At 56.8% G+C, this 15,689-nt stretch overlaps 1 protein-coding gene across 1 annotated transcript in view; it reads left to right on the forward strand.

Moving 5' to 3' along the window:
- Positions 1 to 11,973, forward strand: part of DHRS3 (dehydrogenase/reductase 3) — a 38,754-nt gene extending 26,781 nt beyond the window's left edge. The window contains exons 2-6 of the mRNA XM_032361559.1: positions 3,772 to 3,915; positions 4,537 to 4,656; positions 4,936 to 5,174; positions 9,060 to 9,185; positions 11,461 to 11,973. Of these exons, the coding sequence (XP_032217450.1) occupies positions 3,772 to 3,915; positions 4,537 to 4,656; positions 4,936 to 5,174; positions 9,060 to 9,185; positions 11,461 to 11,545 (714 nt within the window). The 3' untranslated portion in view covers positions 11,546 to 11,973. The remainder of the gene's footprint in view (positions 1 to 3,771; positions 3,916 to 4,536; positions 4,657 to 4,935; positions 5,175 to 9,059; positions 9,186 to 11,460) is intronic.
- The last annotated feature ends 3,716 nt before the right edge of the window (positions 11,974 to 15,689 follow it).

The raw sequence follows: 15,689 nt of genomic DNA on the forward strand, positions 1-15,689 counted from the left end.
TCACTTCACCCCCCTCCCCTTACTCCAGCCCCTTTCCCTCCGCAGGGGGCGCTTCCAGCCACGTAGACAGTCCTGGCCTCCTTGGTTTCTGGCTGCTGGTTTTCTGGGCAGACCAGGGGTAGGGGGATTTAGACTCTCATCTCCTTGCGCAATCTGGGGGGTCAGGAAGAGTTGGTTAATCCGGCCAGGAACCGCTGGGCCCTTAGTGCCTCTTCTGCGGGAGCCCCATGCACACCTGCTTGTGATGAGAAGCAACCTAAGGTCCCCAGAATGAAGGGCGCCCTTTCCGTGCCACTGCTCCGGACCCTCCGAGGCGATCCCTCGTGCTCCCAGAACCCCTACAGTTGACAACACCCACCCCCAGCTTTAAGCTTCCCTTCTGTCTCCACTTGTCCTGGAATTCTCAGAGTCCCCAGAGGCATTGCCTTCTGCCGGACCCCAGGGAACTGTGCCCGCTCCGTGGTCCTAGTCCCCATAGGAGCTGGAGGCGGGATACTGCTGGGCAGGGACGAGAGCAGGAAAGAGGAGGCCAAGGATCCCCTCTGGCTGACATATTCAGAAATTCAGGGGAAGGGTGGTTGGATGACGGCAGAGAGTGAGTAGAAGGGAGAAAGGAGAGGAAGATGGATGGATGGAAGGATGGATGGATGGACGGACGGACGGACGGACGGATGGACGGACGGACGGATAGATGGATGGACGGACGGACGGACGGATGGACGGACGGACGGATAGATGGATGGATGGATGGACGGACGGATGGATGGATGGACGGACGGACAGACGGATGGATGGATGGATGGATGGACGGACGGATGGATGGATAGGTGGTTGGACAGATGGACGGACGGACGGATGGATGGACAGACGGATAGATGGATGGATGGATAGGTGGTTGGACAGATGGACGGACAGACGGACGGATAGATGGATGGAAGGACGGACGGACGGATAGATGGATGGATGGATGGATGGATGGATGGACGGACGGATGGATGGATGGATAGGTGGTTGGACAGATGGACGGATGGATGGACGGACGACGGATGGATAGATGGATGGAAGGACGGACGGACAGACGGACGGATAGATGGATGGATGGATGGACGGACGGATGGATGGATGGACGGACGGACAGACGGATGGATGGATGGATGGATGGACGGACGGATGGATGGATAGGTGGTTGGACAGATGGACGGACGGACGGATGGATGGACAGACGGATAGATGGATGGATGGATAGGTGGTTGGACAGATGGACGGACAGACGGATGGATAGATGGATGGAAGGACGGACGGACGGACGGATAGATGGATGGATGGATGGATGGATGGACGGACGGATGGATGGATGGATAGGTGGTTGGACAGATGGACGGATGGATGGACGGACGACGGATGGATAGGTGGATGGAAGGACGGACGGACGGATAGATGGATGGATGGATGGATGGACGGACGGACGGATGGATGGATGGATAGGTGGTTGGACAGATGGACGGATGGATGGATGGATGGATGGATGGACAGATGGATAGGTGGATGGATGGCCAGACAGGCCAGTGGGGTAACAGGAAGGATGGAAGGAAACTGGGTGACAATGACCTCAAGGCAAGGGTGAGGTCTGGTGGCGTGGAGGGTGCTCACACCCAGCTGCCTTCCTAAAACAGATGTTTGTCATCTTCTTCCCGAAGTGACTCTCCCTGCCTCTCCTGCAGGGGCACATTCTTAGTCTGTTTTTAGTTCAACAGACGAGAAAGTATTCCTTGGAGCCTGTCTAATTGCAGACGGTTGGCCCTTGATGGGCTTTTGTGGTCACGGAGAGCCACGGATGGAATCCTTCCTTCTAAAACCCTTCCTGTGTTTGAAGACTTCAATTACAAGAAGTAAAGGGCTTCGACTAGGTGGGGTCTTCAAACCAGGCTTTCCCAGGGATGTTTCCGGAGGTGGAAAAAAAAACAAAACTTTTATTCTCTTTTTTAAAATATTGCAAAAGCCTTAAAAGCACTAATAAAGAGAGCAGAGAGCAAGCCCACTGTGAGATCCGCCAGCTCTCTTGTGCATCCCATCAGCTACACCCTTTTGGGGCCCTTTCTGCTTGAGTGAAAGTTCTGGGATTTTAAGATTGATACACCGTTCCCACCTCCAACTACTTGCCTGTGTGACTTTTGTCCCTCCTGTGTCACAAAGCAGACTGGAGAAATCTGGATTCCAGGCTGGTGTATGGGGACCCCCCTCTGTAACTCCCACTCGAAAATGTTTGCCCGCCCAACGCAGCTTCTCCCTTCTCATTAGTTGTTTCTAGAGGAAGAAAATGTGCAGCTGGACGTGTGATTTCTTCCTTTCGCTCGTTTCACACACTGGGTTCCATGTTGAGTTTTATTTCTCAAGGAGGAATTTCTTCTTTCTTTTGTTTCTTTCTTTCTTTCTTTTTTAAGATTTTACTTATTTGAGAGAGAGAGAGAGAGAGAGCATAGGTGGGGGGAGGGACAGAGGGAGATGGAGAGAGAGAAGCAGGCTCCCCGTTGAGCAGGTTGCCCGATGACATGGGGCTCGATCCCAGGACCCTGGGATCATGACCTGAGCTGAAGGCAGACACTTAACCGACAGCCACCCCAGGCACCCTTTGAGGAGGAATTTTGTTGGTAATTTTAGAAAGGAAGAAGAAACAAAAATAGAAACCCATTAGACTAATCCCGAAGAAAACCTCATCTCTGCCTATTTTTTTTTTTTTGAGATTGTATTTATTTATTTCAGACAGAGAGAGAGAGAGAGAGAGAGAGAGAGGAGGGGCAGAGGGGGAGAGAGAGAGACCCCATGCTGGCTGCAAGCTCCATCTCTCAGCCCCAAGATCGTGACCTGAGCCAAAATCAAGAGCCGGATGCTTAACCGACTGAGCCTCCCACATGCCCTTCTTCCTTTTTCTGATGCCATCCGGCCCCATTCTGTCCCTCTGCGCCGGGGATTCTTAGTTCCCCCTCTCCAGGCCCTTTTACCAACAGGGGCCTCTCTGGACCCACAACATGTCCTGTCATGGGGAGGTAGGTGGGTTGTTCTTGCTTAGGTCAAGGTTGAGAATTAGCCGGCCTTCTTTTCTGTGCCTTTTATGGCCGCCATTCATAAATTTGCCCAACCCTGTTAGGAATCCATTCATCCGCCCCGCCAGGGTCTTCTCCTGGTATAGCGGGTCCCACGTTCATGACCAGGGTGGGGGTGGGGGAGGGGAACGGCCACATCTCCTGCTCAGTGGGACCCTGGTGCCTCTCTCCGTGCTCTCCTTCCCAGAGGGACCGCAGCTGGTGGGGAGCTCCACTTCGCCTCCGTGGGCCTTGCGGCCAGGACCTTCCAGTCCATTCTGGCAGCTTGTGCTCATAAACCTGGCTCTGGCTCTAAGGGGAGAGAAGACCAGCTTGTTTTTGGGAGCGTTCCGGAACACCGTAGAGAAGGAGTTCTGCTGTGGCTTCTGGGATGGAGCTGGCAGGGGGTGTCCCGTGGAAAGCAGCATCTAAGAAGGACTTGTAAATAACACTCAATCGATCGGTCCTAAGTGGGCTCAGAAAGTACTCGTTCGTTCCAGAATAGGCTCTATCCCTTTGGGAAAGCCTATTGTCGATGCGCTTTGCAAACCCTCTTTGGATGCAGTCCGGGAGCCTGGTTACTTCACTTGCCAATTCCTTGGGCAGATTGCTGAACTTCTGATGCCAACAACTGAATCACAATGGCTTACTCAATGACCACTGACTCAGGGCTGTCATCCTCTGCTTCCAGATTGTTCTCTGGGGCCGGACTGAGAAATGCCTGAAGGAGACGACGGAGGAGATCCGGCAGATGGGCACCGAGTGCCACTATTTCATCTGTGACGTGGGCAACCGGGAGGAGGTGTACCAGACAGCCAAAGCTGTCCGGGAGAAGGTGAGTAGCCTGGAGGGGCCCGTCCTCAGCTCAGCTGGACCCAGGAGAAGGCCAGCCAAAGAGATCAATCTGGCCTGGGAGAGAGTGTTGCTAACAGCAGGCTGGCTGTTTCCGGGGCATCTTTGGGGACTCTCCCGGGGACTCTCCACGCTGTGTGTGCACGCGTGTGTGTTGCTCAGGGCAGGGATTAGGGGTGTGGGTTGATTGCATAACACCTATTGTCCCCTTTGGAAGTTCAGACCTTGTGAGTTTCTGTCCCAGAGTCGGGGGCCAAACATCCCATTGTCCTCTGGGAAAATCCTTGTCCTGACTCCAGCAACCTGTTTGCACTGAATGAGCTCTCAGGGAGCTCCCAGGGAGCAAAGCCCACCCCACTGGGTATCTGGCACACGGCTAACGTTAACTGCTTCCATGTAACAATAACCTCACTTGTCATAAACCTGCTCTGTGCCATAAAGTCTTTCGGACCCTCGGATCGACCTGGGATGGCAGGCAGCCCCGTCTCAGGAATCCAGGTTGATGCCTGGAGAGACGATGTGGCTGTCCGGGGGTGCACGGTGAGTGGGGAGGGGGCAGGTCCCGCTGCCCTAAAGGCCCCGCGGCGGCTCCCCCTGCCCGCAGGTGGGCGACATCACCATCCTGGTAAACAATGCTGCCGTGGTACACGGGAAGAGCCTCATGGATAGTGACGATGACGCCCTTCTCAAGTCTCAGCACATCAACACCCTGGGCCAGTTCTGGGTAAGGGCCATCCCGGGCCACAGCCAGCCCCCGGGTGGGAGTGACCCATTCCTTCCCTCCTGGCTGCTGTTTGGACGTGGGGAGAGACTCCCTGGGGCTGGGGCTTGTGGATGTCGGAGAAAGTGGAGGTCAAGGCCCTGTTGCGGGCAGGCCCCGGCCGCCTCCCCTCCCCGTCCTAGGGGAGCTCCTCATCCAGGGGGGCACGGGTGCCCATGCTGGCCTGGTGTAGAGGGGCTGCTGGAGGCGGCGGCCCCACACTGACCTCCCGCCCGCCCTCAGACCACGAAGGCCTTCTTGCCGCGGATGCTGGAGCTGCAGAACGGCCACATCGTGTGTCTCAACTCCGTGCTGGCGCTCTCCGCCATCCCCGGGGCCATTGACTACTGCACGTCCAAAGCCTCGGCCTTCGCCTTCATGGAGAGCCTGACCCTGGGGCTGCTGGACTGTCCAGGGGTCAGTGCCACCACCGTGCTGCCCTTCCACACCAGCACCGAGATGTTCCAGGGCATGAGGGTGAGGTCAGTGAGCGGGGGACTCGCCTCCCCCCCACCACCCTGGGCACGGCCCCCGGCAGAGAGAACGGAGGGTCCGTCCAGGAACAGCGAGGATGAATCCCAAAAGTCTTATGTGGGTCAAGAAGCCAGAGGCAGGAGAGGGCCTGCTGTGTGACCGCTCCGTATGAAGCTCTAGAGGCCGGCCACGGGCATGGAAACCAGAGCAGTGGCCGTCCCTCGTGGGCTGGGGACATAGCTTGGGAGGAGACCCAAGGGAACTTTCTAGGCTTTTAAGAATGTTCTCTCTTCCCAATCTGAGCGGTGGTTGTGTAGATGAAAACGAGTCAGGCTATACACTAGAGATGTATGCCTTTTTATTATATGCAAAATACAGCTCAATTTAAAGAAATACCAATCAAAGCCAATCAAAGGGACTGGGAACCATGGCTTTAGAGCTCATGCTTCCGGGCCAGCTCACCTCTACCTGTGATGTCCCCTGCCACCCTGGGTCCAGTTAGCGCCCACTGCGGCCTCCACTGCTCCTCTATAAAACAGGCTGATGAGAGGGGCATCTGGGGTGGCTCATTCGGTGAAGCGTCCCACTCTGGATCGGGGCTCCGGTCAGGATCACAGGGTCGTGAGATCGAGCCCCATATCGGGCTCCCCACATTCTCCCTCTCACTTTGCCCCTTCCTCCCCACCCGGCTTTCTCACTTGCTCTCCAAAAAGAAAGGAAGGAAGGAGAGAGAGAGAGAGAGAGAGGCAGGGAGGAAGGGACTGTGAGGAGGTCCGCACCTAGGTTCTGCGGTAAGGATAAAACGGGACCCGCCACGCAACACCACGTATGTAGACAGTAAGAGCCCAATAATTGGTGCTACGATGACGAAGGTTTGTGAAGCCGCATAAGGTCGTGGAGAAATGAAAATGCGGAATTACCCAACAGCTGCGTTCCTTGCTTTTTGCAACACGGCACCAGTTACAAACTTCCCTTCCGAATCCGGCACACCAGCTTCTTCCCCAAACGAGGATGACGTGGAGGGTCCTCGTGGGAATTGAACGAGTCAGCCAGTGGAGGGCCTTTCGCAGAGCACAAGCCATGTGGGGTCCCCCCCCGTCTCCCCGAGCTGTTAGTACTAAGAGTCGTTTGGCGACACCCCCGGGTCCCTGGATTTGCAAAACCTCGAACCAGTTTTGCCGACTCCCTGAGCCATACTCCGCTGGTCTGTAAGAGTGGACATCGTACCTCCCTGAGGGGCTCCTGAGGAGGGGTCGAAGCGGCACACGGAGGGTTCCGGTGCAAAGCCTGGCCCACAGACCTCCAGGAACGGACCGCTGTTCTCCTGTCCTTACCATCAGCGAGCATCTCTGAGGAGCCGTATGTGATTCATCTTCCTCCCTGATCACCCCTTTCATGCGCCCCCCAAATTTCCACCTGCTGGACATGCAAAACACCGTGGATTCTGTATGTAGAGGAGGTTCGATAGATGACAGTTAATGTCCCATGTTGGCTCCCCCTCCCCTATCACATCTCAGTTTGGCTTCTTTTCTTTTGGGTATACAGGAGGTGCTCTGTAAATGCATATTGGATGGAAGAGCAACAGGGGCAATTGGGGTTTCGGCTGGGCTCCAGGATGCAGAAGTAGGTGGCTATCAGCAGGCCCCTGGCAGGGTGTCTGTCTCACCTTCTGGCAGTCTCCTCTCCAGCACGTTAAGGACGTGCAAGTTTCCCCAAGCCATGTTTCTGCAGTGGTTCCGAGTGTGGACCCACACAGCCTCGGGCCAGCTCCGTGGGACCTGGATAAGTCACTTTAGCTTTTCTGTGCCTTGGTTTCATCTCTAAGAAGGGACGGGTAATGTAGCCCCTGCTTCACAGGTTAGATGAGCCCCGAGATGGGACTCCACTAGCCCGCCCGACAAGTAGTAAGCTCCAGGTGAGGGTTAGGCACCTGCTGGTGTGTGGCTGAGCCCCAAGGAGCTGGAGGAAGAGTCAGAAAAGGATGATTGCTGTCTAACCACCTCCCACTTCTCAAAGGAAAAAAACAAAAGAAGAAAATCACTGGCTTCCTCCCCAACCATGAAAAAAACTGATGGGCTTTCTGGCAAAGCCTTGGGGAGCCATCTCACCCACAGCGGGGGAAGGAGAAGGACCCTCCAGCGGCCGTGCTGGCATCTGTCAGGTTCTTCTGCAGGGGCCTTACTAGGAAGGGGTCCCCCTGAACTTAATGAGCTTGGCCCATGCGCCTCCCCGCCTTCCCTTCCTCCAAGTAGTGAGCAGGACTGGCCCAGGTCGGGGCTGGAAAAACAGACCATGCACTGTCTGTAGGGATCTGGCCTCCGTGACCTGCAGCAGTGCTGGGAGCATCTTGGCTGCATCTTGGGAAAGCAAAGGAAGCCCCTGGTGGGGAATGGGTGTGGGGGTCGTCCACGGGTTCTCTGAGACCCACCCCCGCCCATGCTTGGGTCCCAAGAGTTGCCTTTGCTCAAGGTAACATCAGCTCTGAGTGACTTACCTAAGCCCTAAGTGCTTCTGGGGCCCGAACAGCCAGCAAGCCCTTACAGGGTGATCACGGTCAGCCCTGGGTCTACAGGCCCACAGGGGCGAGGACAGACTTTTGTCCTGGGGCCCCTGCTGGCCTGGCTTGAGTCCTTAGGGCCTCCCCTAATCTCCCCAAAGCCTCAGCTTCCTTCTCTATAAATTGGAGCAAATGACTCCTGTTTCGTTTCGCACGGGTCTGGCAGGTAGAGGTACCATCGCCGTGTGGGGCTCAGGTCACAGGCCTCCGAACAGACCTGAGAAAGCTCCCGGCATTGGCGTGTTCAGCCGTTCATTTACCAACCCCTTGGAAAGCGCTCTGTCCGCGTCTGGAAGGCCGAGTCAGTGAACCCGTGAATCAGCGAGGGGAGCAGCGAGCCGGGCAGAGAGCGGCCACCCCGCAGACCCCTGCCTCCGACAGGATGGGCAGGACACACTGGGGAACAGCGGATTGTTCCGTGTCCATCTGTGCCGCGAGCACGGACTGAGCACCACTGTGGACCAGACTCTGCACAGAGGGGAGAACACGGAGAGCAAGACCGACCAGACCTCTGCCCTGGTGGAACTCACAGTCTGAGGGGGGAGACAGGCCATGAACGAGGAGACAGACAGACAGGCGAGGCCCTTCCCAAGGTGGCCGGTCCAGAGAATTAGCAGAGGGAGGAGCGCAGAGGCCCCCCCGAGTGGATGGGCTAAGAACTCTCTCGGATGAGGCTGCCGGCAGAGAGCTTAAGTGGCAAGAGCAGAAAGGTTGGCCAAGGTAGAGCAGAGCAGAGTGACCTGGAAGAGGGGTCAGGCGGCGGGTGAGCGGGACCCGCATGAAGCAGGGCGGTGGAGGGCCCTGGGAGCCCCTGGGAAGGGCTGGGCCAGGCAGACCCAAGATCAGAGCGACATTTTATTTTATTTTTAAGATTTTATTTATTTATTTGACAGAGAGAGAGAGAGCGCGCGCGCACACACAAGCAGGGGGAGTGGCAGAGGGAGAGGGAGAAGCAGAGACCCTGATCCGGGGCTCGATCCCAGGACCCCAGGATCATGACCTGAGCTGAGGGCAGCCACTTAACCGACTGAGCCACCCGGGCGCCCCGGAGTGACACTTTAAAGGATCCCTGGGAAGCATTTTGGAGAATGGGTCCCAGGGGATGGCCTACAAGATCTCCATTCTCAAGGGCAGGCTCACTGGGGAGCAAGGAAAAGGGGGGGGCGCTCCCTGCGCTACTGGGGACAGCAGGTGGGGGAAAGCAGAGCCTTCCAAAGGGGACTCAGGTCTTCCAAACAGCAGATGCCAGAGGGATGGGAGATTTGTTAGCCACGGAGGAGGTCAGCAGAAGCATGGGTTTCTCTAGCAGCATCCCCTATGTTTCTTCCTGCGCCAGGTTCCCCAACCTCTTCCCACCGCTGAAGCCTGAGACGGTGGCCCGGAGGACGGTGGAAGCCGTGCAGCTGAATCAGGCCCTCCTCCTCCTTCCGTGGACCATGCACGCCCTCATCATCTTGAAAAGGTAAGTGCTGGGGGTCGGGGATGGGGGATGGGGAGTGGACATTTGGAGACGGGCTCCTGCTGGCCATTCCCCTTCTGCCAAGGAAGCCTGGTGGGGAGGAGACAACAGGCAGGAGAAAGGACTCTGTAATCGATTAGTCATGTCTGCTGTGGGCACGAAAGTGAACACAGGCAGCCTGCGTGTGCCGGTTTCCTTCACTTAGGATGGAGCCACCGTTTTGAAACTTGTGGGTCTTGGGACTCCTTTACAATGTCAAAAATTAGGGGAAACCAAAGCTCCCCCCCCTTTTTTTTAATGGAGTTGTCTCTATTCTTAGTTACCGTAGGAGACATTAAAACGGAAAAAGTTTTACAAGATTTATGTATTTGTTTATATTTAAAATATTTGCTCATGTATAAACAGCAGTAATAAATCCATGTCCATCCCTTGTTCACAGAAATATGATATATTTATAAAAAGGGCATTTTCCACCAAAAAGAAAAAGTAGCAGGAAGAATGGCATTGTTTTGCATTTTTGCAAAGTTCTTTATTGCCTGACTTAATTGGAGACAACTGGACGCCTAGATCTGCTTCTGATTTTACTCGGTTGTGATGTCACGTGGCATGTCGCCTCCAGAAAACTCAGCTGCATGTGGGAGAGAGGAGTGCAGAGGCAAAACCGTCTGAGTCTTATGACAAAAACAGTTTGACCTCTGAAGAGGTTTCAGGTGTCCCCCAAGGGTTCCTGGGCCACCCTTTGAGAACCACTGTTCTGGAGACTAGCACTTGTTGGCCCCAGTGTTCAGGAAGTTCAATCTAGTGGGGGAAAACAGGAATCTCAATGTTTGGGATTCCCGGAAGTGCTCCAGGGCTGGTCAGATGGGATGTACCAGGAGGTCGGCTTTAAAGAGGAGACCACCCTCCTTCAGAATCGGCGCAGTATCACTTCTCCTAGAACTTTCTAGACTCTGAGCAGCACACCCTGCCCCTCCCAGCCCTGCCCTGAAGGGGCCATTCCAGGTACCCAGTGAAACCTGGTGCTTCAGGGAGAGCTTGGACGCTGGAGCCCCGTGGCTGTGGACTTCTATCTCCTCTGGGCCTCGCCTTGCCCCCTGCCCCCTGCTGACGGAAACCCTCTGATCTGAGAGGTCTTTTCAGGAAATGAAGGACCTAAGTGCCTTCTTCAGACATCAAGGCCCAGGAAACAGGTTCCCTCTGTCTGTGTGTCTACTGCTGAGAAGTTGCTCTAACTACAGACACGGGGACCTCCTCACTAAGGGGACCCATCAGTCCGTCCAAACTCAAAGCTCTTTTAGAGACACCGAGTAGGGGCAGGGGCAGGGGGCATCTGGGGACATTTGGGCCACATCTTTGCGTCCCTTAATCGTCGACTGTTGCTCTGAGATGCTCCTTGCTGCCTCTGTGACCCTAGGCGAGTCGAGACTGCCCCCCTCCACTGCAGGGGGCTTCTCAGAAGCCTTTCTGAACATTCTAGAAAAAAGCTGGTTTGTCTAGAACATGTCAGTGTTTTCCTCCAAACCCTCCTAGCCTAAATTCCCTCTTCTATCCCCCACTACTTTTCCACAGGAAGCAGAGGCCATCCCCTTCCTCAGCCTTTGTACAACACCCGCTTTTCACCGTCCCCAAGAAAAATCTTTACAAGCTCAACTGTAGCGCCATGCGCACCCCAGGGAGCCTTCTAGATTGCTCTGGGTAGAAGCGAGCCCTTCCTGTCCTGCACTGAGAGCAGGCCAGGGCCCTTCGATTTAACAAATGGACTGAGGGGCTCCCTATGCCGAGCCCTGCCTGTGGGGCTTGGGTCAGAGATGAGGTCTCTCCTTCCGAGGCGGGTGTGGGCCTGACAAGCCAACAGCAAGGGCATGGCAGGGGCCACTGGGGAAGCACAGGGGCTGTGGGAGCCCAAGGAGAGGCCTGGGAGTGAATCTGGAAGTTTCCCTGGAGAGAACAGCAGGGCCTAACCCCTCCATCCCACACAGCAAATATTTGTTGAGTAAGTAGAACGTGGAGTTAATTGATCAGATAACTAACCGATCAGACAACAACTAGCCCCCAAATGCTAAGAACGTGGTCTTGAAAATTTGTTTCTACCACCCACCTTTACTTTGGAAACACTATTTATCCACTCACTCGAAAGCCCTTCCTCCATGGGGGGGGGGGTGGTCAGGGGGGCGGGTATCAAAGCCACTGCTCTACTGTGTGGTTCTCTGTGGCCGTTGGTGAACTGGCTGCTGGTGTCCCCATTAACCATCTTCTGTCTCCCTCCCCCCTCCCCCAGCATACTCCCACAGGCTGCACTGGAGGAGATCTACAAATTCTCAGGAACCTACACCTGCATGAACACTTTCAAAGGGCGGACATAAAGACCAGACGCAGAGACATGCTTGCAAGCCACGGAACCTGAGGGGGCCACGGTACTGGGCACACACCCACAAGCCTGTCCCTTGGCGCACTTCTGCTGGGTGAGCAGGACTGCTCCTGGCCCCAGGAAGAATCCCGGTGCCCTCCCCCTGGCCAGCCCCAGGACCTTTGCACAGGACTGATGGGCGTAACTCTGACCCCCATGGGGAGGCGAGAAACCAGCCAGTAGCTACCTTGACACTTTCATACATTTCTAATTCTGTAGAATTTATTGTTAAATTGCTTCTAACCAGCCTTAGCAGTGTGCATAGACTGTTTCCGGAGGGTCTGTACCCAGATACTCTCTTTCTTCCGAAATCCACCCATCCTCAGCTTGTGCAAATGGCACATTTGAATGGCAGGAATGAAAAATAAAGAGATGGTTTTTTGAGCTCCCTTGTTGAAATCCCTGACCCCCAGTCCTTGGCAGTGGGGAGGAGCCCGATCCCCACCATAAAACCCCAACCTTTAAGAAGCGGTCGGTCTGCTTAGGGCCCCCAGCTGCCAGGAGTAGAGCTGGCAAGAAGAGGGCAGAGATGGTGAGAGAGACTGGGTCCCGTGCCTGGGGTGCGTGGCTCCTTTGCCGCCTCTGCTAGGCCCCTCCAACAGCCATGGGTTGGGGGCACTTGGCCTCATCACCCACGGCCTGAATGAACTTGTCTTCGGGGAGCTGCCCTCCGCCCTGCCCCTAGCACCACCAGCCGCAAAGCGACCAGCTCAGGAGAACAGAACCAGTCCTTAGTGAGCACCACTGAGCAGCGGGTCAGTCTACCGGCCATGACTGGGTACCGAGAGGCCATGTCGCTGAGGAGCCCAAACTCTGAAGACCACCAGCATCAGCGGTCCCCCTGCTAAGCAGCCCCTTGAGCCAGATTTGACGGCAGGAGCTAGAGGGGAAATAGGAAGGAGGAAGTCTGGAGTGGCACAGTGGACCCGGGCTCGGTCACCAGGGAGGATCACGGCCAAGGAGACGTGGGGAGAGATGCCCGGGGTTCCTCTGGTGTGTGTTTCTCCCCAGCTGCAGCAAGCTTGTCAACGTGACCTTGGGCAGGGGGACAGGGGCCTCTGGCCATATGGCTCTTCCAGGTGGGTGGCCAGGTGGGGGAGGGGGGTGGGCAGCAGCTCCCCAGGGGTAAAGGAGAAGGTCACAGGCCCAGAGTTCAAGGTAGGAGCTTCCCCGGGCTCTGCATACGGCAGCCCTCATGGAAAACTCACATTAGCGGAAGATTGATCTCAAGGTCCGGACGATCGCCAGTCGGGACCATGCAGAAATGCCAAGTCACGATTGTGTCCACTGGTTATGGAGTACCTGCCAAGTGGCCGCCAAGCCAAGGGCGTCACATTTTAACTGTTAAATTACCCACTGCACCTGGCAGCAGCTCCTGGGAACCCCTTCCAACAGCCGCAAGGTATGTCAGCCAGGGCGTCACCCCAGGTCTCCGTGACTTCTGACAATGGAGGCTTGTCTTAGAATTGCCACCTGTCGGCCAAGAGTGGCGGCGGCTCAGCTCTGTGTTCTCTTCATGCTGGGGACCTACCTGGCTGAGCAAGGAGCCTCCATCTGGGCGGTGACTAGGGGCAGAGGTAGACGCACCTGAAGGTTTCTGCCTGGAAACAAAGCACGTCACTTTGGCTCCCATTTCATTGGTCAGAGCAGGTCACGTGGTCAAGCCTGCCGTGGCTGCCACTGGACATCCACTCCCGGTGGAATCGTGGCCCATCGTTCTGAACTATAATGCAATCGGCCCCACACCACGGCTGTTGTCCCCGAGAACGTGTCCGCAGAGGATGGAGGGAAGCAGACAGATGCCGCCCTGGGGTGTGGTGGCCTCGCTGTGCACACACCAGGTTCTGAGCGGAGCCCCAGAGAAGCACGGACCGGTTTGTGGGGTGCTGCTAGAAAGATGGCCTGGTAGGTGAGCAAAGAGGCTCAGAGCAAGGAAATGGCTTGCCCGGGCTCCAAGGGCTTGTGACAGACACCGGAGGCAGAGTTCGAACCTCACTGTGGCATGTGACTCGTCACCTGCATTTTGGTTCTTGAGATGTGTCCCCAAAGTGAGGGGGGTGGGTGGGAAGAAAGCTTCTAAGGTGTCCCCCTGGCCAGCCTGGTGAAGGCAGGCCAGGGGGACATCACATGTATCAGTCACCCCATTGTGGCGTGTCTGGACGACATGGTGTGGGGTCCAGCGGCTGGACCTGCCCCTCCTGTCCCAGGAGCCTGTCACCGGCTCTCGCAGGAGGTGGGTTTCAGGTGGCGGCACGTCTTCATGGGCAGGGGTAGATGAGGAAGAAGAAGGGGAGATCCTGTCTGCCGAGCCCTGAATTTTCTGATCATCCTTTAGCGGCACGAAGATTTCTGTGTTCCCAGCTGGCTCCAGGCCAACCGTTTGGAGAGGATTTGACTCCTAAGGTTTCCATGAAATTCTGCATTCGGCCTGCAGGCCAGGAACACAGTGAGCCCCCCAGGGGTCTGAGTGGACTCTGGGAGAGACAAGGGCCGGCCAGCCCTCCCCAGGACCCACTGAGAATGGAACTGCCTTGGCTGCAGTGGAACGTCCCATCTTTCCAGAGCCCCAGGGGTTTCTCCTGACAGCCAGGCAGGGCTTGGTCCGACCCCTTCCCCTCCCTCTCCGCTGGGACACTTTCAGTCTTTCTCTGGATCTCTTCCCAGAGGAACCAGGGAAAAAGCCTTGGGCAGATTCCCAGGAGGCCCTGGCCTGGTCCCTCCCCGGGATGGTATGGGTGCTTGGAAAGCCTTTAGAGTGAGGGACTAGAGCTAATTCTGTCCCCGAGCTTAGCCAAGGGAAACAGAGTGTCAAACCCTGAACTCTGGCTTCCTGACCCCCCGAGGGGCAGGACAGGGCATGCTGACCCTGCAGAGAAGGCGTGGGCCCTGGGAAATGACCCAGTTGCCATGCCAGGGGCTCCTCCAAAAAAGAACCAGATCCGAGGTGGGCACCAAGCCCAGGGAGGCGCCAGACCCGAGCCCATCCTGGCAGGCTTCCAGGGACCAGCCTATCTGGCCTGGCAAGCGGCCAAGGGCTGAATTCTGTGGCCCCAGCCCCTCTCCCGGGGCCAGAACACTTTAAGAAGTGGAGACTCTTCTTCTTGGGCCAAACCGATGGTCAGGAGGGACCCGGGGGAAGACAGGGCTCGGCCCTGCCCCGCGTCTCCCCCAGAGCCCCTCTGAGGGGACAGACAGCCCACGTGCCCGGGGTTGTCCCAGTCTGATGGGGGACCAAAAAAGGAGCCACGTCCTGAATCGGTGAGCCCTGCTGTCTGAGTGCTGAGCAGCACAGAGGGGAGACAGCAGCAGCCGGGGCGCGGACGGGGCGGGGGTCAGGGAAGCGCCGCCGTGGAGGCTCTCCTTCCCACCACAGTGCTTCGGGAAGTCTCCCTCAGAGGGGGCTTCCCGCATTTTCAGGAAGGGCCTTGTGAAGGGGGCTCATTCATAAGAGCTCAGAGGTCTGTGTTTGTGAAGAGAACGTCGATGCAGAAACACCCCTCACTTCAGGCAAAGCAGGGGGTGACGACCGTCCCTTGGCGCAGCAGGAAGGCTTGGAAGCGCCGGTGGGCACCCCGGCCTCTCCGTTCCCCTTCCGTAGGGCTCTCATCCTGGGGTCCGGTTCCCCAACACTGGTCAGCACTCTTCTCTTCAGAAGCCGTGGGCTGCGAGCTGTGGCGCGGACCCTGGGCCTGGGGTCGCTTCTCACCTCTCACGCTCCCCACCCATCCAGACCCTCAGCTTCCAGAAGCCCAGCAGACCCCTGAGCACCCTGCTTCTCTCAGCCCATCATGGCCCGGAGGCTCCCCAAAAGGCAGGAGGCCCCCAGAGGACTCTGGACTCTGGATTTCCACTGGCTGTTCCGTCGTCTCCCGTGGGTGAGGTCACCCCTCTGTCCCCGAGGAAGGATGGGACGTTCCTGCCCTCCGGCCTCCTGGGCAGGGGGTGAGTGCCCAGTGCAAAGGCTCTGGAAACTCCAGGGCATGTGTGATGCTGGCGGCTCCCACAGCTCCCAGCCAGGACCCAAGGACCCCTCAGGGCCCCTGGCATCACCATCTTGGCCTGGCCTGGCCAACCCTGTGACAGAAACGTCCTCGAGGACA

This window comes from Mustela erminea, chromosome 10 (genome assembly GCF_009829155.1).
Source record: "Mustela erminea isolate mMusErm1 chromosome 10, mMusErm1.Pri, whole genome shotgun sequence".
Classification (NCBI taxonomy): domain Eukaryota; kingdom Metazoa; phylum Chordata; class Mammalia; order Carnivora; family Mustelidae; genus Mustela; species Mustela erminea.